Source organism: Jaculus jaculus, chromosome 12 (assembly GCF_020740685.1).
Source record: "Jaculus jaculus isolate mJacJac1 chromosome 12, mJacJac1.mat.Y.cur, whole genome shotgun sequence".
Classification (NCBI taxonomy): domain Eukaryota; kingdom Metazoa; phylum Chordata; class Mammalia; order Rodentia; family Dipodidae; genus Jaculus; species Jaculus jaculus.
In genome coordinates this window covers 98040907-98064318 of record NC_059113.1, presented here as the reverse complement: position 1 = coordinate 98064318, position 23412 = coordinate 98040907, and the positions used below count along the sequence as shown (strand labels likewise).

The 23412-nt window shown below is 39.9% G+C and overlaps 1 protein-coding gene and 1 pseudogene across 4 annotated transcripts in view; one reads left to right on the top strand and one right to left on the bottom strand.

Moving 5' to 3' along the window:
• Nucleotides 1–23412, top strand: part of Lrba (LPS responsive beige-like anchor protein) — a 570297-nt gene that overhangs the window by 112212 nt on the left and 434673 nt on the right. For all 4 annotated transcript variants that reach the window (XM_045131452.1, XM_004655860.2, XM_045131451.1 and 1 more), the window contains exons 23-29: nucleotides 7618–8670; nucleotides 10370–10548; nucleotides 10857–11010; nucleotides 11344–11524; nucleotides 13378–13505; nucleotides 14249–14356; nucleotides 21712–21871. In XM_045131452.1, coding sequence (XP_044987387.1) covers nucleotides 7618–8670; nucleotides 10370–10548; nucleotides 10857–11010; nucleotides 11344–11524; nucleotides 13378–13505; nucleotides 14249–14356; nucleotides 21712–21871 — 1963 coding nt within the window. The remainder of the gene's footprint in view (nucleotides 1–7617; nucleotides 8671–10369; nucleotides 10549–10856; nucleotides 11011–11343; nucleotides 11525–13377; nucleotides 13506–14248; nucleotides 14357–21711; nucleotides 21872–23412) is intronic.
• On the bottom strand, nucleotides 16096–16995 carry LOC101617302 (annotated as a pseudogene).

Here is a 23412-nt window from a genome sequence, read left to right as displayed (position 1 = left end):
AATGGACAACTTGTATTCTAAGGCTCCTCATGTCAGTATTTCATAAAGTTTAGGGTACAGTTGAAGTGATTTGGTCAAGTGAGTGAACAATTTGTAACATGTTAAAGATTTTGCTGAAATTATTGGCACCAAATTGTTTTTCTGTAAAATTATTCATTCTAATTTGTTTTAAATACTTCTATGGATATAGTATTGAAGTGTTACTTTTTTTGTTTTGTTTTCTGTGGTGATTCTGAATCTTAGCATCACATGTTTACCCATGCTTCCTGGGAAAGAGCTGATATGCACAGAGCTAGTGCGGTAGTTGGGCTGCACTGAGGAGCTACATCAGCTGCATGCAGCAGCTATAAAAAGCCAAAGAAACTCAATTGCTATTTTATTGTCCAGTTTGATAGATTTCCTGCCACCTTTGTAGCAGGGAAGCTGTTTGTCATTGTACGCTGTTCTTCAGCAGCCAAGCCAGGTTTCATAATCAGTGATAGGCTATTTTGTAGCGCTGCGCTCTGCCTCCTGTTTTGATCTCAGGCCATCAGACTTGTGCCTAGGAACCTGTGCGATGCATTTTCTTGCTTCTTATGCAGGCTTTCAGTTTTAATTTTTTCCTGCTTAAAAAAATACTTAAGGTAGACTTTGTAATATAGTTAAGTAATAGTGTTGTTATTTGGTATGCTGAGATGCTCCCTCTCTTAAACTGTGAAATTTGTTCAAAAATATATTTTCCCTAAAAATATAGAACTTAAGTCTTTAGATACCATGCATGTCTTGTCTAAACCTATATTACCATAAAGTAGAATGCCAATGACTTAAAATAATCAAAATTATTAACACTTGGATTTAGAGGGTAATATGGGTTAGGTATCCTTAAAAGGATAAATTTTCATAAGATGCTTATATGTTTTTAATTATTTGAATGTTTGAAGATTTTATATAGTGTTAACAGTGTGAGGAAAGAGCTTAAACATACATTTCAGTCATCTTATAAACTGAAGTTTATAAGTTTAAAGTGTTTATATAAGATTAAGAAATTTCACAAGTTACAAAAATTGCATATTTCATGAATTGTTAACACTTTATGCTTAGCTGTTAATGTATCATTTCACTTAAAATTTTTTTAATTTTTTTGTTTATTTTTATTTAGTTATTTGAGAGTGACAGGCATAGAGAGAAAGAGGCAGATAGAGAGAGAGAGAGAGAATGGGCGTACCAGGGCCTCCAGCTACTGCAAACGAACTCCAGACGCGTGCGCCCCCTTGTGCATCTGGCTAACGTGGGTCCTGGGGAATCGTGCCTCGAACCAAGGTCCTTAGACTTCACAGGCAAGCGCTTAACCGCTAAGCCATCTCTCCAGCCCTCACTTAAAATTTTAATGAAACACTTCCTGTTATTGTTTTACAAGTTTCAAAATAACAGGCATTTTCTGAAGGGAATTTGGAATTGCATATAAATGCATACACATAAAACCCAAAAATCAGAGTGGGGAGAGATTTCAGCTGTTAAAGGTGCTTATTTACAAAGCCTGCCAGCCTTGGTTCCAGCCCCACAAAAAACTGGATGCCAAAATCATGGCACAGGCTAGAGAGATGGCCTAGCAGTTAAGGCACTTGCCTGCAAAGCCTAAGGACAGGTTTGATTCCCCAGAACTCACATAAGATAGCACATGTGTCTGGAGTTCATTTGGAGTGAGTGTATGGAGACCCTGGTGCTCCCATTCTGTCTCTATCTGCCTCTCTCTCTCAAATAAATAAATAAAATTATTAAAACAAAAGTGGTACAAGCATCTGACATTCATTTGCAGTGGCAGGAGGACTGGTGCACCACGTACACACATATGCATGAACATATGCCCACACTATAAACAAACAAATATATTAAAAAAGAGTAAATCCAAAGTCACTCTTACTCCAAGCTGCCATGTGTAATTTAGTATAACCATTTGGGGCAGACCTTCCCGTCTGCTGAACTGTCTATAAGTACAAACACATACATAATTATTTTCTGACAAAATATGACTATATTTATCCTATTTTACTATCTTATTTCACTTAATGTTATCACCTGCATTTTAGTAATTGATTATTTTTTGGTATATGTAATGTGTTCTATGATAAAAGAAGTAAAGTTAGGGGCAAAGAGTTTGGCTGTGATGCAACATTTAAATGCTGTCAGACCACTTATAGTTCTAGGAAGTAATTGTGCAAATGACCCATTTCCTGTCCTTTTTTTCTGGCATTTTCTCAAAATTATTTTCTGACAGTATACGCTGAACCCTACCAACTACAAACAATAAGCAAACCTTTGTTGCCAAAAAAGTCAAGCACAATTTCATAACCAAAGTCAGAAGCAAGTAAGTTTGAAAACTGTTAAAACCAAAGTAAAGATAATTTTCCTAACCTCATAGGAAAAAAAAATAATGTAGAAAGACACATGATCAAATATCCTATAGAAAATTATATGAAAAGATGTTCCAACTCATTGGAACAAGACTGTAAATTATTATTCTGAACTAGTTCACCAATAGTGCCTAATGATAATGGGAGGTGTATTGCTTATAGTGGGATATATGTAAAATTAATAGAACAGGAATTTACACTTGTGTGTATATGCAGAATAATTCTGTAGAAAGATACAAGAAGCCGGGTATGGTGGTGCATGCCTTTAATCTCAGCATTGGGGAAGCAGAGCTAGGAGGATTGCCGTGAATTTGAGGCCCCCCTGAGACTCCATAGTGAATTCTACATCAGCCTGGGCTATGGTGAGACCCTACCTTAAAAAACAACAACAAAAAAAAAAAAAAAAGAAAAGAAAAGCAAGTTACAAGAGAAATTAGTGTGATTGTCTGATTGTTGGCTGTGTGTTTACATGTGAGGGTCACTGTGATGGAAATAAACACTGTACACTGTTTTATACTTAACTCAATTTTCTTATGGGATTGTATCTCTGTGCTATTAAACTTATTATTTTCATAATTAATTCATGTCAGCATACACCTTATGTTAGTTATTTTCTCTAGAAAACTCCATTAGGGCAGTGGCTAGCTTTGAATATGGAGGATTTCCATTAAGGTCATAGGAGCTTTGTATAAAATAGATCAACATTTACAATTGGGTTTTGCTCGTGTATCTGTTAGTCTGTTTGTTTGTTGTTCACTTTGTTACATCAGTCTCTAAAAGTTTTCATATGTGGCAATGATCATTTTGACCTATGTGTATTAGATGGAAAAAATCAGCTGTTTTAAAAACACATCTTATTTATGTGTTGTGGAAAATATTGTTAACCTTAGAATTAGAAACTAAGATGTCATGTTTAGCAAGCATTGCTCTTCACAAATAACACAATTAAAGTGATGCATTTATTTAAGGCAAAATCAGTTGCTAAAAATACCAACCATTTAAAACAGTAAAGTTTTACAGATTAAACATTCTTAATGTATGAATTAAAAAGATAATGTTAATCTCTTGTTGTGTTTTTCTGTTACTATTTAGTAAATTCTTATTGCCAATTAGGTTGTAAATAATGGTAAAAAGACATGCTGTAGTATTTGCTCATAAGCATCTTTAGTAGTTCACAGAAGTGCTTTCCAAACATTACAAACAGCTATAGACTGGCTACCAAATGACCATGAAGATTAATGACTACTCTGTTAGCTGGGTAATTTAGAACAATATCTGGCAATTAATTGTGAATTATCTGTCTTCAAGTCACAAATACCTTAAGAATGACAGCATCAGAAACGATAACAGTGATAATTGTTTAATTGTCCCTTAACTCTGAACCTACTGGAAAAAAAAAAAAGCACAGAAGAAATTTGGAAACTTTGGTTGGTACTTTAGAATTTTAAAACCATTTCAAATTTTTGAGTGTAAATTTATGCCTTCCAACCTGATTTTTTAATCCTCTGTCTCATTAATTAAATATGCAGGCAGAATAAATATATTTTTAGATACTTGGTATCTGAAAAATCTTAGTTTGCTGGCCCCTCCTTGCCCAGGAGGAGAGAGTAAGGCAAAATGGAAGACCTTAGGAAACAGGACAGCAGCGTTGATGATTGGAAGGGATCTTCAGACTAGTGAAGGGAGAGGCTAGGATGGTAACTCCATAGCAGAGATAGATGGAGGTCTAGACTGGAGCACTTTGGCTCCAGATCCAAGTGTGGGAATAAGGGCTATCCTCACCCACTCACTCACACACTTTATAGCTTTTTGTCTTCTAAAGTCTGAGGGCAAAATACTCACGGGTGGGTTTGGACCATGTGGCTTGGGTTGGCCATATGCTAAGTTCATGCAGTCCTCCTAGTCCTGCTGCCTGAGTCATCAGAGGAGTCTCACTTTGGTCTTTAAAATCAGTTGTTTGCACTTAGTTCTGTGGGTATAGGTTGATCATGGTAATCTTAGAACTCAAAAAATATAAAGTAATGTGCTCCCTAGGCCTTCTTCATGCAGGATACCCACCGTACTCCTGAGATGTTAGAGTCCGCTTTAGGTCTGTGTTTCCTAATGGTTTTACCTACAGACTTACCTGACTGGCTCTCTATAGATCTGTGCTTTTTGATGTATCCTCACAGAGTTGTTAATTTGTTGTGGCAAAATTTTCACTTTTTTTTTCTTTTTTTTTTTTGCATAGCTGGCTAGATTTATATTAGTTTTACCTTCTTAAACCAAACGTAGTGGGTAGGCTTACCATGTAAGTTGTAAAATGTTAACTGAAAAGTAGCAAACAATAGAAATGTAAGGGTAGCATTTCTCCTAATGCAGATGAGGAGGTTAGCGAGCGCAGAGGAGAGGAAGGAAATGGTATGGCTATGGTTCTGACCCCATCCACTGTTCTCAGCCACTGCTCCGATCTTATTTTGGCTCCAGGGATGTTGAATTTGTTCTTCTTTCTGACTGAAGCTCTTGCTTTTCACATAGTTTGCTCTTTCTCTTCTTTTTATTTATTTATTTTTTTGTGTGTGGTATTTGCATATGAGAGTGCAGATCTGCACACTCTGCCCACATGTATCAGTGGCCAGAGAAAGACCTTACTACTTTTTTGCACGGTAGTTCCTTGAGATAGTCTTGTGCAGCAAGGGCTGTTTGTTACCCACTGAGCCATCTCTCCAGACCCCTTGCTCTCTCTTTTATTTTGTCTTTGTTCTAATATAACTGGGAGATCTTCCCCTATTACCCCAGTAAAATGTACCCTTACATGGACTTCTCTGTATCCCCTTTTCCTTTCAAAGTTCTTGCCATTTTATTACATATTTGTTTGTTTATTCCCTGTGCTTTCCGTTAGAATATAAGTTCCATAAGGAAGGAACATAGACTTGTCCGTCACACAGTGCATGACATGTTACAGATGTTCAGTGAAGTTTTTCTGAAGGAATATGGAGATAAAAACTCAAAGAAAGGGCTGGAGAGATGGCTTAGTGGTTAAGTGCTTGCCTACGAAGCCTAAGGACCCCGGTTTGAGGCTCGATTCCCCAGGACCCACATTAGCCAGATGCACAAGGGGGCACACGCGTCTGGAGTTCCTTTCCAGTGGCTGGAAGCCCTGGTAAGCCCATTCTCTCTGTCTATCTGCCTCTTTCTCTCTCTGTCACTCTCAAATAAATAAATTAAAACATGAACAAAAAAAATTAAAAATACTCAAAGAAAATATTGGCACTATGTTATATAAAAGTAATTGATATTTTGTTAATTTTATTGTATCATTTTACTGTTAAGCAAAGAATACCTGTATTTCTTTTTGAATTAATAAGAAGCTCCCTAAATATTTATAATTTAAGAAAATATTTATAATTATGAAAAGTATTGACAAGTATTTATAGTAATAAAATGTTTACTTTTTAAAAAAATTACTTATTTAATTGCAAGCAGAGTGAAAGAGATAGAGAGGAGACAGACAGAGAGAGAATGGGTGTGCCAGGGCTTCCAGCCACTGCAAATGGACTTCAGATGCATACATCTTCTTGTACATCTGGCTTATGTGGGTCCTGGGGAATTGAACCTGGGTCCTTTGGCTTTCTGGCAAGTGTCTTAACCATTAAGCCATCCCTCCAGCCTGAAAATGTTTACTTTTAATGTGTTTGTTGATGGGCCTGTGTGTATGAGGATGTGTGTGCTTATGCACTAGGAGGTCTGAGGACAGCCTAGGATGTTGCTTTTCTCATGTGCCAACTCCTTTTCTGTAGTTTCTAGTTAGGATATCTAGCAGGCTCCAGGGATCCTTCTCCCCCTACTTTGCTAGCACTGGGATTATAAGTGTGTGCCTCCATGTCTGTCTACACTTTTTATGTAGGTTCTGGGGGTCAAACTCAGCTCCTCATGATTGTGAAGGGATCACTTTGCTGGCTGAGCTGTCTTCCCATCCCCATATTTCCTAAATACTAACATCTTTGGCTATATTACATCATAGTATGAATGTTCTGTGTAGGTTGTGAGTAGAGGCTAGCTAAGATCTATAGAAGGATGCTTTTTCATTGTTCATTATTATTACTTTCACTGCCCTTCACTCATATGGTTCAAAAAGACATAGGAATTTTGTGTTAAGATACTACCTTTAGTTCTTTTGTCATGTTCCCTTACTGTCTTCTCATACTAGGGCTCAGCTAAGATTTATTGAGTATATATTTGATTTACCATATATGTGGAGTTAATATAGATTTAAGGAAGGAATAACCTTAGCACTAATAAATTACGGTTATGTTTTCTACACACATGGTATGTTTCTGTTGTGTGTTTTGGGGAGTGATGAAGTTCCCATTGAAACAGAGGTACTAGTCATATAATGGTGACTGCAAGATAGTACTTGAACAGTTTAAAAATCTGTGAATCCTGTAACATCACAATCACAGTACTCTTTTAAATATTTTTTTTTGTGCTCAGTTTTCCCCCCATTCCCTTGGTAAAAGGCAGATCATAATCTAGATATTCACAGTGCTAAATGTGTGGTGGTCACTTGTTTAAGTGGAATGGCTAGGCGCACGGCTGGATGCACTGGAACTTTCAGATCTTTGAAGGTTATTCTTGAACTTTAGGGGAAGGTTTGAATTCTTCCATTACCAAAATAGCTTGTTTTATAGTTAGTATATACAGAGTTACTGTAATAATGAGTATAATTAATTGATTTTTGTTGTTGTTGTTGTTGTTGTTGTTTCGAGGTAGGGTCTCACTCTAGCCCAGCTGACCTGGAATTCACTATGGAGTCTCAGGGTGGCCTCGAACTCACGGCAGTCCTCCTACCTCTGCCTCCCGAGTGCTGGGATTAAAGGCGTGTGCCACCATGCCCAGCTAATTAATTGATTTTTTAAAAATATCTTCTGAGGACACAGTATAGGAGAATAGGTCCTCATTGCAGTATATTGCCAACATGTCATGTTGTTCCCTATGGCCCATACTGGTAAAGCTATAGAGGCTTTGAGAACAGTGACTTCTTTTCTTATACATCTTTGCAAGCAGGTTAACAAATTATGCTCTCCTCATTTCATGGTTTATCACCTGTTCTCACCAAAATTATTTTATCAAATTGAGAATGTTATAGGAAGCATGAATTTCATTGTTCTATAGGAAGCATGTATTTGAGAAAGTATTTTAAACTATTTTTATACGTCTTTTAACGAATTTTGCATTTTTCACCTAGGTTACTTTTGAAATACACAAAGAAAACCTTGCCACTGTATTTAGGGAACAGCAAGGGACAGTTGATGAAGAGCTAGGGCTGTGTTCTTCAAGTCCGCTTCCTGCAGTCACTGGTGGCAGCAGGGCTGCTGATGTTCAGCTGGGGGCCCAGCAATCAGACGTGAAGGATGCACCCATCTCTTCTCCTTTCACTAGAAATAGCAATGAGAGCTCTAGTGTTGGGCAGGCAAGCTCAGTAGAGTCAGCGTCCAACATAGAACTGCAAACGCTTGATGTGTCTAATGTAGAAAGGAAAACAGAGCAAGAGCAGCAGGATTTACCCAATGGCACTTTGCAAGAAACCTTGATGGATGCGATGAAGGCTGCAGGCAGTGCAGAAGCACCCTTACATGCAGCGGAGCCCGCGGCCATTCGCGCCGATGCTCTTACAGCCAACGGCAACGACGTGGCTGTCAGTGAGGTGGCTGCCTCCGCAAGCTCCCCCTCAGAGCAGGTTCCTGAAGAGATGCCGGAATTGTTGGAAAAGTCTGCAGTAGAGGAAGAGGATGATGATGATTACGTGGAGCTCAAGGTTGAAGGCAGCCCAATTGAGGAAGCTAACCTCCCCACGCAACTCCGAGAGCCCAGTTTGTCTGTAGCTGCTCCTGAAGGAAGAGCTGAGGAGTCCAGTGATGGCTGCAAAGTAGCCATTCAAGAAGAAGCTACTGATACTAAATCGCCAACCGATACTGACACTGGAGAGTCTAAAGATCCTGGGTCCCCGACTCTGGCGGCCTCAGGGTCTTCAGCTGCCTCCCCAGAAACCACTGACTCCCCCGCAGCTGCGCAGCCAGACGTTGACCTTGCGCCCAATGCAGAGAAGGACCTGCCCAGCCCTGCTGTGGAAACCAAGTCAATCAGTGATTACTCTGGTAGTGTTTCTGATGCTCCTCCTACTTTTGAGCAGAAGATTGCCAAGTTGGATGTGTCCAGTGTTGCTTCTGATACGGAGAGACTAGAGCTGAAGGACAGTACAAACCCTGAAGTGCCTCAGCCTCATCGACACGGGCCTGAGGTAATTTCCTAGTGTTCTAGGAGTGTATCTGTATTGAGTTCAAATGGGGACATCTATATACTTGATATTTTGTGTTAGATTAATATCCTATTTGCAGTTACGTAAGTGTAGTTCATGTAACTATCATATTTCAAGCAGTTGGCAATTAGTGTGAATTTCCTTTTTTTTTTTTTTTGTGGTGCTAAGGAGCAAACCCAGGGCGTCATGCATGCCAAGCAGGTGAGTTATATCAGGTCCAGTGAGAGTTTATTAAATGGCAGCTTTTATAATTAATTAATTATTTTTTTGAGGTAGGGTCTCACTGTAGTCCAGGCTGACCTGGAATTCACTATGTAGTCTCAGGGTAGCCTCGAACTCATGGCGATCCTCCTACCTCTGCCTTTCGAGTGCTGGGATTAAAGGTGTGCACCACCACGCCCAACAGCTTTTATAATTATTTTAATATAGCATCACTAAACATAATTGCCTTCAAGCTTCAGAATGACATAATTTCAGTTTATGAAGCAATTATTGGAAAGAATTGCTTTTAACCTTTTATTTGACTAAACCAATTATAAAGCATATTAGTATTCTGCTAAAATCTAGGGTTATATACATGCTGTTGTATGAGTGTAGCTGCAAAGTTTAGGGTTAAAATTGTACTATGTGCCTGGCATGGTAGCACATGCCTTTAATACCAGCACTCGAAAGGCAGAGATAGGATGATTGCCATGAGTTTGAGGCCACCCTGAGAATACAGAATGAATTCCAGGTCAGCCTGGGCTAGAGCGAAACCCTACCTCGAAAAACAAACAAACAAACAAACAAACAAAAAGGCTCCTTAAAAAAAATTGTACTGTGTGATTTGAGCACAAGAGAGAAATTCATGTGCCATCCAAAGATAGTTTCTTCCTTTTTCCGTATCTTAGAGTGATGTGTGAGGCTGTGTCTGGTTGCATATTAATATTTTCTTTTTTTTTGAGGTAGGTTCTCACTGTAGCCCAGGCTGACCTGGAATTCATTATGGAGTCTCAGGGTGGCCTCAAACTCACGGCAATCCTCCTACCTCTGCTCCCGAGTGCTGGGATTAAAGGTGTGCACCACCACACCTGGCAATATTTTCTTTATTCTTACCTTCTCTCCCTCCTCTCTCTGTTTTTATTTTTGACGTAGGGTCTCACTCTACCTCAGGCTGATCTGGAATTCACCATGTACTCTCAGGGTGGCCTCAAACTCATGGCAATCCTACCTCTGCCTCCAGGGTGCTGTGATTAAAGGCATGTGCACCATCATGCACAGCTCCTTCTTCTTTTTTTTTTTTATTTGTTTTTCTGTTCTTTATTATGTTGTCTTGAGTTTATTCATATTCTAGCTAATGCAGAATAACACAACTACTGTTTAGATTATAAATACTGCCTTTCTTTGATGTTAAGATTTGAAGCCAGTGCTTGCTTGATTCTTGTATGAAGTGCTGCATATTGGTCACACTTAATGTGGATCCAAGATAATTAGTTTTGAATTTTGGTAGTTGAATGTTTTGATAACTTCAAATGTTCTAAAATATTACTATTATTATCCATTAATAATTTTTTCTCTGTTCTTTAATGTTGAAATTTGAGTATTTGTTAGGTGAATTTCATATAATCTAAATTATTTTCCTTGCTTATGCTTTTCTTTGAATTTAAACTTATTTTATTACTTTTTAACTTCTCCATGTTAGATGTCAAGGCAACAGGAACAGCCAGGGCAAGGAGCTGCACCAGATGTGGTCAATGGACAAAGGAGGGATTCCAGATCTACGATGTTTCGTATTCCTGAATTCAAGTGGTCTCTGATGCATCAGCGTTTACTCACTGATCTCTTGTTTTCTATAGAAACAGACATACAGATGTGGAGAAGGTTTGTCCCTATGCTTATTAAGGAAATGTGTACAGACCTCAGTAAGTCATTGTTTGCAGAGACATTTATGTAAGCATTGCAAGTATTTTCAGACATTTGTTTGAAAAAGTAGACAATGTTACTCTACAATAAGATTTTAATGAGTTAACTTATTTTTCACACTTTGGAGAAAGTGTGCTTCCCCTGATATCTGGTATATCATTATCCTTCCTCCATTTCAAGCACCTCTTATCCCTCTCCCCTTAAGTCATCATGCTGTGATTCACTTTCTTTAGCCCTCTCAGTAAACATCATTTGTCTTTGGACAGCCACTCAACAAAGACAGTTATGGACTTCGTGAATAGCAGTGATAATGTCATCTTTGTACACAACACAATTCATCTCATCTCTCAAGTGATGGACAATATGGTCATGGCTTGTGGGGGTATACTGCCATTGCTTTCAGCTGCTACATCGGCTACAGTAAGGACTTCACTACTCTCTACAATTGCTGTGAAATCATGAGTGCTGTGCATCCTTATTGATTAAAGCTTGAATGCGATGGTTACTGTGCATCGTAGATGCTGTAAATCAGAAGCAGAAGGATCTTTTTCAATTACCTGAGGAATGAAAAGACTAGAAAGAATGTTACTTTCTTATTGACAAGTCAGCTAGTGCAGAGTATGATTGCAAGACTATTTTACTTCAATATTCACCTTCAGATGAAATAAGTAAATCATTCTTTGTACTAGATTTGGGGAATGTTCCGGGTCAAATTAGAATGTAGATGTACACGTCAAACTTTCTCTCTTTCAGCATGAGCTGGAGAATATTGAACCCACGCAAGGCCTTTCAGTTGAAGCCTCTGTGGCGTTTCTGCAGAGGCTCATCAGCCTTGTGGATGTGCTCATATTTGCAAGTTCTCTTGGCTTTACCGAAATCGAGGCTGAAAAGAACATGTCATCTGGAGGAATTTTGCGACAATGTCTCCGACTGGGTAAGCTGTTAAAAATTATTACTTAGGACTTCAACATTTTTCAATCATCTGCCCATTGAATTGAAAATTATATTTCTTCTTTGGAGCTGGGAGGTACATATGTCTTCTTTCTAGTGTTCTGTACATACTAGGGCTAGCAGGTTGAGTAATGCAGAGGGCATAATTTGAAAAGTTACTAAGGTGATTTTGGCCAGTATTATTCTTCTCTAACCTGTCTTTGATCTGAAGTAGTGCTTCACCAATGTTCGGATTTGCCAGAGTCCCTTGTTAAAATGTGCACTCATCTGGCACAAGGCCCAAACTTGCCTCTCCAGTGCTGTGTGGTGCTGACTCCTTTCCTTTCACAAATGCACTTCAGAGAGAAGGTTCTCAGCTGCCATCATTCAAGTACGGCATTCATTCAAATATGCTGTAGTAACTTGCTAAGTAGCTTAAGTCTTAAATCTCTGTACTTGTGGGAGCAGTTCTTCCATAGGTGACCGTGAAAAATGTACAGAATGACTCCTCAGTGTTAGCATGTATTTACTTCACTAGAATAATTTTTAAAATAAAAAATTATTTGTGAGCAGACCAAGTGAATTGGTTGCTAGGGTCTCTTGCTGCTACAAATGGACCCCAGGCTCATGTGCCACTTTGTGCATCTGACTGTATATGGGAACTGAGGAATCAAACACAGGCTGTCAGGTTTGCAGGCAAGCATCTTTAACTGCTGAGCCATCTCTCTAGCTACCAAGTTTTCTTTTTTCCTTTACATAAGATTTTTTTATATCTTGTTGAAACTACTGAGATGTTGTTAAATAGTTTTCTTAATAAGTGGAGAGAAGATAGTGTTGAGAGGAGGCGGCTAAGAAAATCAAGCAAACTCTAGGAATCACAGCCATATGAAGACAAAAGTTAAGATGGCACTTATGAAAATACAGTTATCAGAAGAAAAACAAAATATTTTTTCTATATTTGTGAATAATATCTGTTACATAAATTAGTAAGTATCTGTACTTACACTTTTGTATGGTTAATATTTTTACTCAAAACCATTTTATAGTTTTGTTGCCCTAGGGAAATTAGTATAGAAATTATGTAAAACTTTAAGAAAGATACAACTTCATGAGTATAAAATATTAAAGCTATCACCTCTTGACTGGTATCATTATTGCTGATTTTCACAGAGTGTACATGTTCTGTTCATTCATGAGAAATTGTAGATCAGAGAAATTAAAAGTGGTAATTGAGTTCATTTTCTTTTTAAGGTAGGGTCTCACTCTAGCCCATCCTGACCTAGAATTCACTATGTAGTCACAGGTTGGTCTCGAACTCATGGCGCTCCTCCTACTCTGCGTCCCGAGTGCTGGGATTAAAGGCGTGCACCACCACGCCTGGCTTGGGTTCATTTTTGTCTAAGTAGTGTTGCTACTTTTTAAAGTTGTTTCTGCACTGCACTGAGTTGGACCTCTGTGGCAGATAGCTTGCCTAGCATGTACAAAGCCCTTGGTTCAGTCATCTCAACTGTTCAAAACAAAATGAAACAAAACGAACGGATGCCTGAACCACTCATTTTTTGGCAGAACCTGAACGTTTAAGTCACAGGTCTGTAGATGCAGGCTGTGCGGTGACAGGACACAGGCACGGGGGACAGCCTGGCGTAGACTGCAGGCATCTGTGTTGGATAAGCTGGGCCGTGACAGGGCACAGAGTCAGACAGCAGACACGGGAGGTAGCCTAGCATACGTAGACTGCAGGAGTCTGTATCGGATTAACTCTCACGTGCAACTTACAGTGTAGGTGATTTATGTCTGCTTCGTAGTTTTAAGTGTGATTTTATTTTTTCTCACAATCTTTTGCCTTACTTATCACAGTGTGTGCAGTAGCAGTAAGGAACTGCTTAGAGTGTCAACAGCATGCACAGAGGACAGCTAGGGGAGAGCCAGCGAAAGGCCTGAAGACAGCACACAGCCTGATTCCCATGGGGAAGTCTGCAGCCAAGGTGAGCGCGCAGAACCATTCATTTCACAAAGTCATGTTCACGTTTCATAGTGAAGATCTTAAATTAACCTGCTCAACACAAAAGTGAAGCAAACCTGACAGAGATCCTAAAATGCTTATTTTAGTCTCTCAATATAATATTCACATGATTGTGTTTAAAGATACAGTAGAGATTTGCCTAGCTTAATCTTGTCTGCTTTTCTAAATATTTACTTTTCTTGTTGCCATGATACCTTTTCCTTCAGATATGTCAGTTTTCCCCCTCATCACTCTTTTTGCAGTATCTCCAGGCTCCCAAAGAGAAGAAGAAAAAAACATAGAAAAAACTGTGAAAAAGGAATATTATAGAATACTTTCCTATTTTTTAGAATACTGTGTATATGTTTTTTATTTTAAATTTTTTGGTTGTTGCTGTTCAGTTTTATTTATTTATTTGAGAGAGACAGACAAAGAGAGAAAGAGGCAGATCGAGAGAGAGAGAGAGAGAGAGAGAGAGAGAGAGAGAGAGAGAGAAAGAGAATGGGCACGCCAGGGCCTCCAGCCACTGCAAACCAACCCCAGATGCGTGTGCCCCCTTGTGCATCTGGCTAACATGGGTCCTGGGGATTTGAGCCTTGAACTGTGGTCCTTAGGCTTCACAGGCAAGCGTTTAACCACTAAACCATCTCTCCAGCCCATGTGTATGTTTTTTTAATGTATATAATGTGTATTTTTATCTATCCATTCTTTTTAACTGTCAAATAGAGTCCAGTGGACATAGTGACTGGTGGCATTTCTCCAGTAAGAGATTTCGACAGGCTCCTGCAAGACATGGACATCAATCGGCTGAGGGCAGTTGTTTTCAGAGACATAGTAAGTTAAAGTACTTTTTTCTGTACTCTCAGCTTCCTCCTAGGCCCAATGTCCTCAGAGTAAAACCTTTGTGATATAAAGTAGTCCATAAGAGACAGGAAGCCTAGAAACCAGTTTTCCCGACAGTGCTTTTTGAAGCACTCTTATACTGTCAGAAGGGATTGCCTGTGAGTAGAGCCGGTTCATCAGTCACAGTGCTAAGCAGAGTGGTGCCTAGAGCACAGGAGGGCTGCCTCGCTCTTGTGTGCTCTGCAAGTCCAGCAACTTCATGTGTTGTGCATGCTAGTAGTTCTTAGTGTGTCGATTAGGCATTTGAGTTATAAATAGCTTGAATAGCTTGTTCAAAGTAACGTTTCTAATAAATAACACATTTCAAACCTAGCAGTTTTGACTCCAGAATCCCTGTTTTTAGCCTAATGAAATGTGCTACTTCTGTGTTATTTTACTGCAGCTGGGTGGGTATTTTCCCCTCAATGATATGTTGAAAAGTGATACAATGGTACATGATGAAGTATTGTTCTCAATGTGGTATTTTGACATGGTTTTTGATAGGATTTTCTTGTGTAGCCCAGGTGGCCTCTAACACTTCCTGCTTAAACCTCTTGAGTTCTCATTTCAGGCCTGTGTTACTGTACTTTGGTATGTATGTATATGTATGTATGTATGTGTGTGTATATGTGTGTGTGTGTGTGTGTGTGTATATATTTTTTGAGGTAGGGTCTCACTCTAGCCCAGGCTGACTTGGAATTCACTATGGAGTCTCAGGGTGTCCTCAAACTCATGGCAATCCTCCTACCTCTGCTTCCTGAGTGCTGGTACTAAAGTCGTGTGCCACCATGCCTGGTGTAACTTGGTATATTTTTAAAGATGAAAATAATTTGGTTTTAACTGATTTTGATATAGAATATGGCTGATGATTTTTTTACAAAAAGATTTTATTATTTATTAGAGATGGGGAGGGAAGAGAGAGAGAGAGAGAGAATGGGCATGCCGGGGCCTCTAGCCACTGCAAAAGAACTCCAGACGCATGTGCCACCTTGTGCATCTGGCTTATGTGGGGCCTGGAGAATTGAACCTGGGTCCTTAGGGTTCACAAGTATGTGTTTTAACCACTAAACCATCTCTAGCCCAACTTAGAGTCATATAAAGTAGAAAGCTTAAAGTAAAAGTCAGCTGTAGTGTTGTGTTGCGATATAAACCCTCCATGCCTATTCTTTCCAGTGTTTTGATTATGAAGTGGTGTTGTATTTTGTCAAAGCCCCTCTTTGCGTCAGTTGAGATGATCATATAGTTCTTATGGCTCACTTTATTTATGTAGTGTATCATATTGACTGATTTCTATATGTTAAACCATACCTGCATCTCTGGGATGAAGCCTTGTTGATCAAGGTTGGATAATGCTTTTTTTTTTTTTTTAGTGTAACAAAAATTTATTGAGAACTTATGGGATGTGGTTCTCTCCTTCCACATAGAAGGAGGGAACAACACTGTAGAAAATCACTGAGAGATCACACTGTCCCAACCCCCACCTGGGCCAATACAGGAAGGAGGAAAGTCATTCACTCCAAAAGGGTCAGTCTCTAGTCTTCCTTAATTCAAGAACAGGATGTGTAGAGAGGGACTATCACATGATACTGGAGTCAGGGTGGGGTGTGCTGGACCCCCTAGCTGGCTCCTTAGCAGGCAGAGGAGAAACATATCCACTTCCTTTTTGGAGATGGACTTTCTGATGACCGTCCTCATTTCTTACCCTTGATGAGGCTGTTACTTCCCCGGGTGAAGCTTTTGTCCTATAGGTTCAGTACAAGGTTGTCAGCTGTGAGATAGATGCGGTTCTGCGATGTGGCAATCGTCTTGGAGATGTTCCGGGCAGCCCGGATCTTGCGGAGCTTGATATGGCCAGGATTCTTGCCCAGTGCTTCTCCAAGCATCTTGGCAGCCTCAGCCTCCCCTTCGGCCTGTACAATCTTTTGTCGTCGTTCCTGCTTTGCTTTCTCCACCAAGAACTGGGCCCGCTGAGCCTCCTTCTGGGCCACTTGCTTGGCTTCTATAGCAGCTGTGTACTCTCGGCTGAAACTTAGCTCTGTGATGGTTACATCGTTGAGGATGAGGCTGAAGTCCTTGGCGCGCTCAGTCAGCTCCGGTCGAATTAGCAGGGACACCTGGGCTCCCTGGGTGATCAACTGTGAGGCATTGAACTTGGCCACCATGCTCTTGAGCACCTCATTGACAATGGACGGCAGCACTCGCTCCTCGTAGTCCAGCCCTAAGCGCTGGTACATGCTGGGGAGCTCCTGAGCACTGGGTCGAGACAGCACACGCAGGGAGATATATTCACCATCTGCAGGTCTTTGGAGCCTGTGGGGGAGGAGATTTTTTTGGGTCTGGCCCAGTGTCATAGATGATGGGGTACTGGAACCAGGGGATCCTGAAGTGGAGGCCTTGGGCTAGGATGGTGTCTTGCTGGCACCACTGATTTGACTGAAGAAGATGGCTCGGTGCCCATCTTCCATTGTGAACACAGACTCGCGGATGCCGTAGGTGACCGTCCTGGCCCCCAGAAGCAGCTTCAGGGCTGTGCCCATGTCCCAAGGCCCAGCGGGCAGGCGCCCCGCCAAGTCCTTCAGGTTCTGGGCCATGTCTGATCTTGGTTGGGGCGCTGCCGCCTTGTGCCCAGCACCAGCTTCGAGGCCATGCCCATGTGGAGAAAAGGGGATAATGCTTTTAATATGTTGTTGAATTCAGTTTGCAAGGATTTTGTTCAGGATCTTTTCATCAAAGTTAGGGATATAGGCCTATAGTTTTCTTTCCTTGTTGCGTCTCTGTCTGGTTTGGTATTAAGGATTTGGGCAGGATTCCCTGACCAATGATCATGTGGAACATTTTGAGAAATATTGGTTTCAGTTCTTATGAAGTTTTGATAGAATTCAGGTGAGAAGCCATCTGGTCCTGGACTTCTCCTTTTGGGGAGGTTTTTGATTACCTTATCAATCTCCATGTATGTGATATGTTTGTTTAGGAGATGAATCTGCTCTGAATTTAGTTTTGGTAGGTGGTATGTGTCTAGAAATTCATCCATTTAATTTTGTGGAATAGAGGTTTTGGAAGTATGCCCTTATGATTCTTCCAATTTCATTGATGTCTGTTGTGATCTCCCCTTTTTCATTTCTGATTTTGTTAATTTGAGACTTCTCTCTTGCTCTTTCCCTCTCTCTTTTTTCTTTTTTTTGGCTTGGTCTATTTGGCCATGGGTTTTAAAATTTTGTTTTTTATTTATTTTATTTTTTATCTTGTTTTAGTTTTTCAAAGAAACAGCTCTTTGTTTCATTGATTTTTTTTTAAAATTGTTGTCTTAGTTTCCAATTCATCAATTTCTGCTCTAATCTTGATTATTTCCTTCTGTCTGGAGCTCTGGGTTGGTTTCTTGTTTTTCTAGTGCCTTAGGTGGACAGTCAGGTTGATTTGGGATCTCTCTGTCTTTGTAGTAAAGGCATTTAGGACTATGAATTTACCCTTTATGATTGCATTCATTGTGTCCCATAAGTTTTTGTAGGTTGTGTTTTCATTATCAATCAATTCTAGGAATTTTACAATTTCTTTTTTGATTTCTTCCATGACCCATGCGTTGTTTTAAAATGTGTTGTTTAGTCTCTAGGAACTGGTGGTGTTCTTGTTGTGTCTCTTACTAATTTCTAGCTTTAAAGCATTGTGATCTGACATGATATAGGAAGTTACTTCAATTTTCCTGACTTTATGAAGGCATGCTTTATGGCCTAATATATGGTCAGTTTTGGAGAAGGTTCTGTGGACTGGTGAGAAGAATCTGTATTCTGTAGAGTAGGGGTGGAAGGTTCTGCTAGATATCCATTAGGTCTAGTTGATCTATGATGTCGTTGAGCTCTATTATTTCTCTGTTGATTTTCTGCTTGGATGACCTGTCTATTGATGATAATGGAGTTTTGAAGTCTGTGACTATGATGGTGTTGGTGTATATTTCTGTTTTATTGTCAAGTAGATTTAAAAAAAATTTAATTTATTTGAGAGAGAGAGAAAGACAGACAGACAGACAGACAGAGGGAGAGGCAGAGAGAAAGGGAGAATGAGCATGCCAGGGCCTCCAGCCACTGCAGATTAACTCCAGATGCATGCACCCCCTTGTGCATTTGGCTTAAGTGGGTCCTGGGGAATTGAACTGGGGTCCTTAGGCTTCAAAGGCAAATACCTTAACTGCTGAGCCTTTTCCTCAGCCCCAGATTTTGTTTAATAAACTGTGGTACACCTGTGTTTGGCACATATATATTTATGATTGTGATGTGTTCATGTTGGATCATTCCCTTGATGAGTAAGAAGTGGCCTTTTTTGTCCTTTTTGATTACTTTTGGTTTGAAGTCTATTTTATCAGGTATTAATATAGCAGCACCCACTTGTTTTTTATTTCCATTTGCTTGGAATATCATTTTCCAACCTTTCACCCTGAGGAGGTGTCTATCTTTAGAGGTGAGGTAGGTTTCATGAAGACAGCAGATAGAAGGGTCCAGTTTTTTGATCCATCCTGTGTCTTTTGATGGGTGAGTTAAGATGATTAATATTTAAGGTTTTTACTGTGAGGTTTGAATTAATCCCTGCCATGATGAAGTGTTTTATGGGGTTTGTTGCTTTCTTGTGTTTGCACTGTTTTGGTCCTGGACAGTTTCGGTTATTGTAGTCGTCTTCTTGTTGGCTCTTGAGATTGATTGTTTGAATGTTTTGTGTGGAGTATTCCCTCAAGTATTCTCTGTCGATTTGGCTTTGTGTTCATATAATCATAGAGCTGAGTTTTTTCATGGAAAGTTTTCCTTTCACCAACTATTATGAAGAATACTTTTGCTGGGTATAGTAGCTTGGGTTGGGAGCCATAGTTTTTCAGACTTTGAAGTGTTCCATTCCAGGCCCTTATGGCTTTCAGGGTTTCCTTTGAGAAATCTGATGTAATTCTGATGGGATTCCCTTTGTATTCTGTGAATTACTTCTCTCTTATTGTTTTTTTTTCTTAAATATTCTATTTATTTATTTATTATTTGATAGTAAGAGATACAGAAATAGGCAGGTAGAAAGAGAGAATGGGCGTGCCAGGGTCTCCAGCACTGCAAACAAACTCCAGATGAATATGTCCCCTTATGCATGTGGCTTACGTGGGTCCTGGAGTGTTGAACCTGGGTCCTTTGGCTTTGCAGGCAAGTGCCTTAACCACTAAGCCATCTCTCCATCCTTTTCTTGCTGCTTTTAACACACTCTCTTTATTTTCGTTGTTAGGAGTTTTAACTATGATGTGTCTTGGAGAGTTTCTTCTTTGGTCCTGTCTGGTGTTCTGTGGGTTTCTTGAATCTGGATGGGTCTCTCTTTCGAGAGATTTGGAAAATTCTCTTCAGTAATTTTGCTGAGTATGGCCTCTATGCCTCTGGCCTGAATTTCCTCTCCTTCTGGTATACCCATGATCCAGATGTTTGGTCATTTTGAGTTCTGGTTTTCTTGATGCTTCCCACAGTTCGTTCTTGCATTTGATCAACTCTTCTTCATTAAACTCAGTCAACCAGTTGTTGAGACCTTCCATTTTTTGACTTACCTTCAATTTATTCATGTCTGTTTGGAGGGTTCTAACATTTTTTTCCATCAAGTTAAGCCTACTATCAAAAGCTGAATGCTCTAGCAGATGATTCTGTTCAATTACATTGATATGACTGTTGGTTTTTTGATGGTTTGCTTCATGTGCAGTGAGGTTTTTTTTGGGTTTTTTTTTTTTTTTGATTAGGGTCTCTTTGGTTGTTGTGTTTTCTTTGTGGCAATGTATTTCTGTTGATTTCTGTGTAATTTCATTTGGTGGTTTCCATTGTATGACTAGGCATCCTTGGTGGAGATCTCTCAGTTTTCTGACTTTCGTTGGCTTTTATGTGTTGCTGTCTACCCATTTTAGGGAGACTCTTTATTTTATTGAGTAGGAAGCAAGTTTTTATCCTTTGGCCCATTCACCCTCTGACTCAGGTGAACACGGATGTTGGTACCCAGTGGCCAGTCAGACCTGATTTCACAGTTCACATAGGGACCAGGCCTCCCCTGGCAAAGCACAGTGGGACCTATCAAGACCAGAGGAATGGGAGGAGCCAGAGAACAGGGATCTGGCCTACTTACTTCCAGCTGTGCCCTTCAGCACACAGACAGGCTCGGGGAACTTGGAACCTGGAACTGGGTGGAGCCAGGAAGGAGGGGTCTGGCCTATTCACTCCATACTTAGGGCCTGCCCACACACTGCCCATGCATGGAACTCAAACCAGGGAGGTGACAGGAGCCCGGAAACAGGGGTCTGGCCTACTCACTCCACATTGCATGCCAGCCAGCACACAGACAGGTGCAGGGAACCCCGGGGGTGGTGGTGGTGGCAGTGGCATGTGGAAGTTGGTTGGGGGGGTGGGAGGAGCCAGGAAACAGGGGTTTGGCCTACCTACTGCACAGGGCTGAACTTGCCTGCATACTGGGAACCCAGACTTGAAAGGAGCAAGATGGTTTCTTCTTGACCTCAGTTTAGTATGTCCTCTTTCTCGAAGCAGACCGTATTTTCCATCCTGGACATGTAGGTGTCTGTATTGCTTAGATTCTCTGAAGAAGTCCTGTACATCCTCTTCTGTATCTGATGGATTCGTTTATTTCTTCTGTATATTTGTGCTGTGATGTTAGATATTTCTATTTTTATGATTAGAAGAAGTAAAAATAATCATTTATTCTTATGCAGTCATAATTACTATGTAATTAATCTTGTAAACTATAGTGTAGTATGTCTCTTTAGAGTAAATGTTTCATTTTTAATGATGAACAGGTTTTCTTTTTCTGTGTTTTGTAAGTATAAAACCTTTCACTTAAATAAATTTTTCTAAGAAAATGACTGACCTTTATCACTTAGACAAAATTATAATTAATTTACTAAAAATTATTATAGAGTGGGAGAAATGGCTTAGAAGTTAAGGCATTTGCCTGCAAAGCCAAAAGACCCAGGTTCGATACCCCAGGACCCACATAAGCCAGATGCACAAGGAGCACATGCATCTGGAGTTCATTTGCAGTGGCTAGAGGCCCTGGTGTACCCATTCTCACTCTCTTTCACTCTGCCTCTCTCTCTGATTACAAATAAGTAAAATTAAAAAACTAAAACAAGTAAATAAAAAGAAAAAATATTAAAAAATAAAAAAATCCTATAAAGTGATAATGTATTTTTTTCCTTTATAGTATGGTCTTGTGGACATATTTCACATTTTAATGTTATTATGTGAGATAAAATTAAAGTACATGTTCCACAGTGACATGAGCAGTGATTTTCTTTCTCCCAGGAAGACAGCAAGCAAGCTCAGTTCTTAGCTCTGGCTGTGGTGTACTTTGTGTCTGTGCTTATGGTCTCCAAGTACAGAGATATTTTGGAGCCCCAGAACGAAAGGCACAGTCCCTCATTTAAAGATACCTGTAGTGAAAATGGAAATGCATCACTTCCTGGTAAGTTTCCTTATTTTCATTCCTGGGCACTCAAGAATTCAAATAAGAATTTATCTCATAAAAGTGATTTGAGAACTAAGATGTGTAAAGTGAATGCTTACTTGTATTTTTATTAATAACTAACATTTTTAGTATTATTTAAGTAGTTGTAATTGGGAGGTGATTTTTATACCTCAAACTACCCATTAACTAAAAGGTCAGAAAATATTTTCCTAAACAAATAGTAAGGTTTTTAATTTGTATGTGCTGTGTAGGATAACTAAGTCAGATTCTCTTGCAAAGAAGACTAATAAGTGATTGGAAGTAGTTGGCACCCATAGTAGTAAAGTTAATTAATTAGCTATCTCTCATGAGTACAAAACTAGCTGCCACCTAGAGGAGACATTTTGTGTTTTCAGTAGATACTCATTGAGCACCTACCTGACGCTAGGGTGTGTTTATGTAGGGTACATGGTGAGAAAAAGGAGGAGGCTCTGCTCTCGTGGAGCTTGTGTTCCAGCAGGAAGAGGGAGGAAATAGGCATGCGTAGTAAACAAATGACATAGAATTTTAGAAGGCTGTAAAATTGCTAAGAAAAGTAAAAAACACCTGAGTACAATAAAAATTTTTGGCATAATAAGGAGAGATGGTATATGGATTTTTCTCTAAGATAAATGAGCAGCCATTAGAGTATTTTGAGTATATGAATTATGACTCACAGGTTTTGAAAGGTGATGCTCTGGATTCTATGTTGAGGACACGTTGTCGAGGGCAAGCAAAAGCTGTGTCTTGCTGTGTAACACAGCACCTGGAAGCTTCGTGGCTTTACGTCCCAGCTATCTTCGTGTTGCTTTCATGAATTCCATGGGTGATATTTGGACATAGTGCAGTGGGAATGCTCCTCCCTGCTCCCCACGTTTGTTGCCGCTGAATGTCTAAGACGGCCTCTCAGCTTGGGGAGCTCTAGATTGTGCCCTGCTGGTTGAAACTGCTTAGCTAGCATTATGTTGGGGACTTTATTTGTTTCCACTTAATTCTTTTTACTTCTGCTGGGATTAAACGCAAGCGCCACGGTTCCTGGCTGGCAGGCTCTTTTAAAAGTTGGCCTCAGAATAGGCTCAGTCCTTCTGGTTCTTTTCTTTTGGTTGCCCATTCTGTTGGTTAAACCAGGCCCAGCCCAAACTGAAGGGTTTCTTTAAATAAGAGGATCATTTAAGTAACCCTTCCACCACCACTAGGAGGACAGTGCAGACATTCACCTGAGGTGCTGGCTGGAGATATTATTTGGGTGACACAGAAACAGTATTTCTCAACATTAATGTGGGTATTTCAAAGAGACAAAGTAAAACATATGCAACAGTGACTACAAGGTACTGGGGGGTAGTTTTTAAAAATTTTTTTGTTAATTTTTATTTATTTATTTGAGAGTGACAGACAAAAAGAGGCAGAGAGAGAGAGAGAGAGAGAGAGAGAGGGAGGGAGGGAGGCAGGGAGGGAGGGAGGGAGGGAGAATGGGCACGTCAGGGCCACCAGCCACTGCAAACAAACGCCAGATGCGTGTG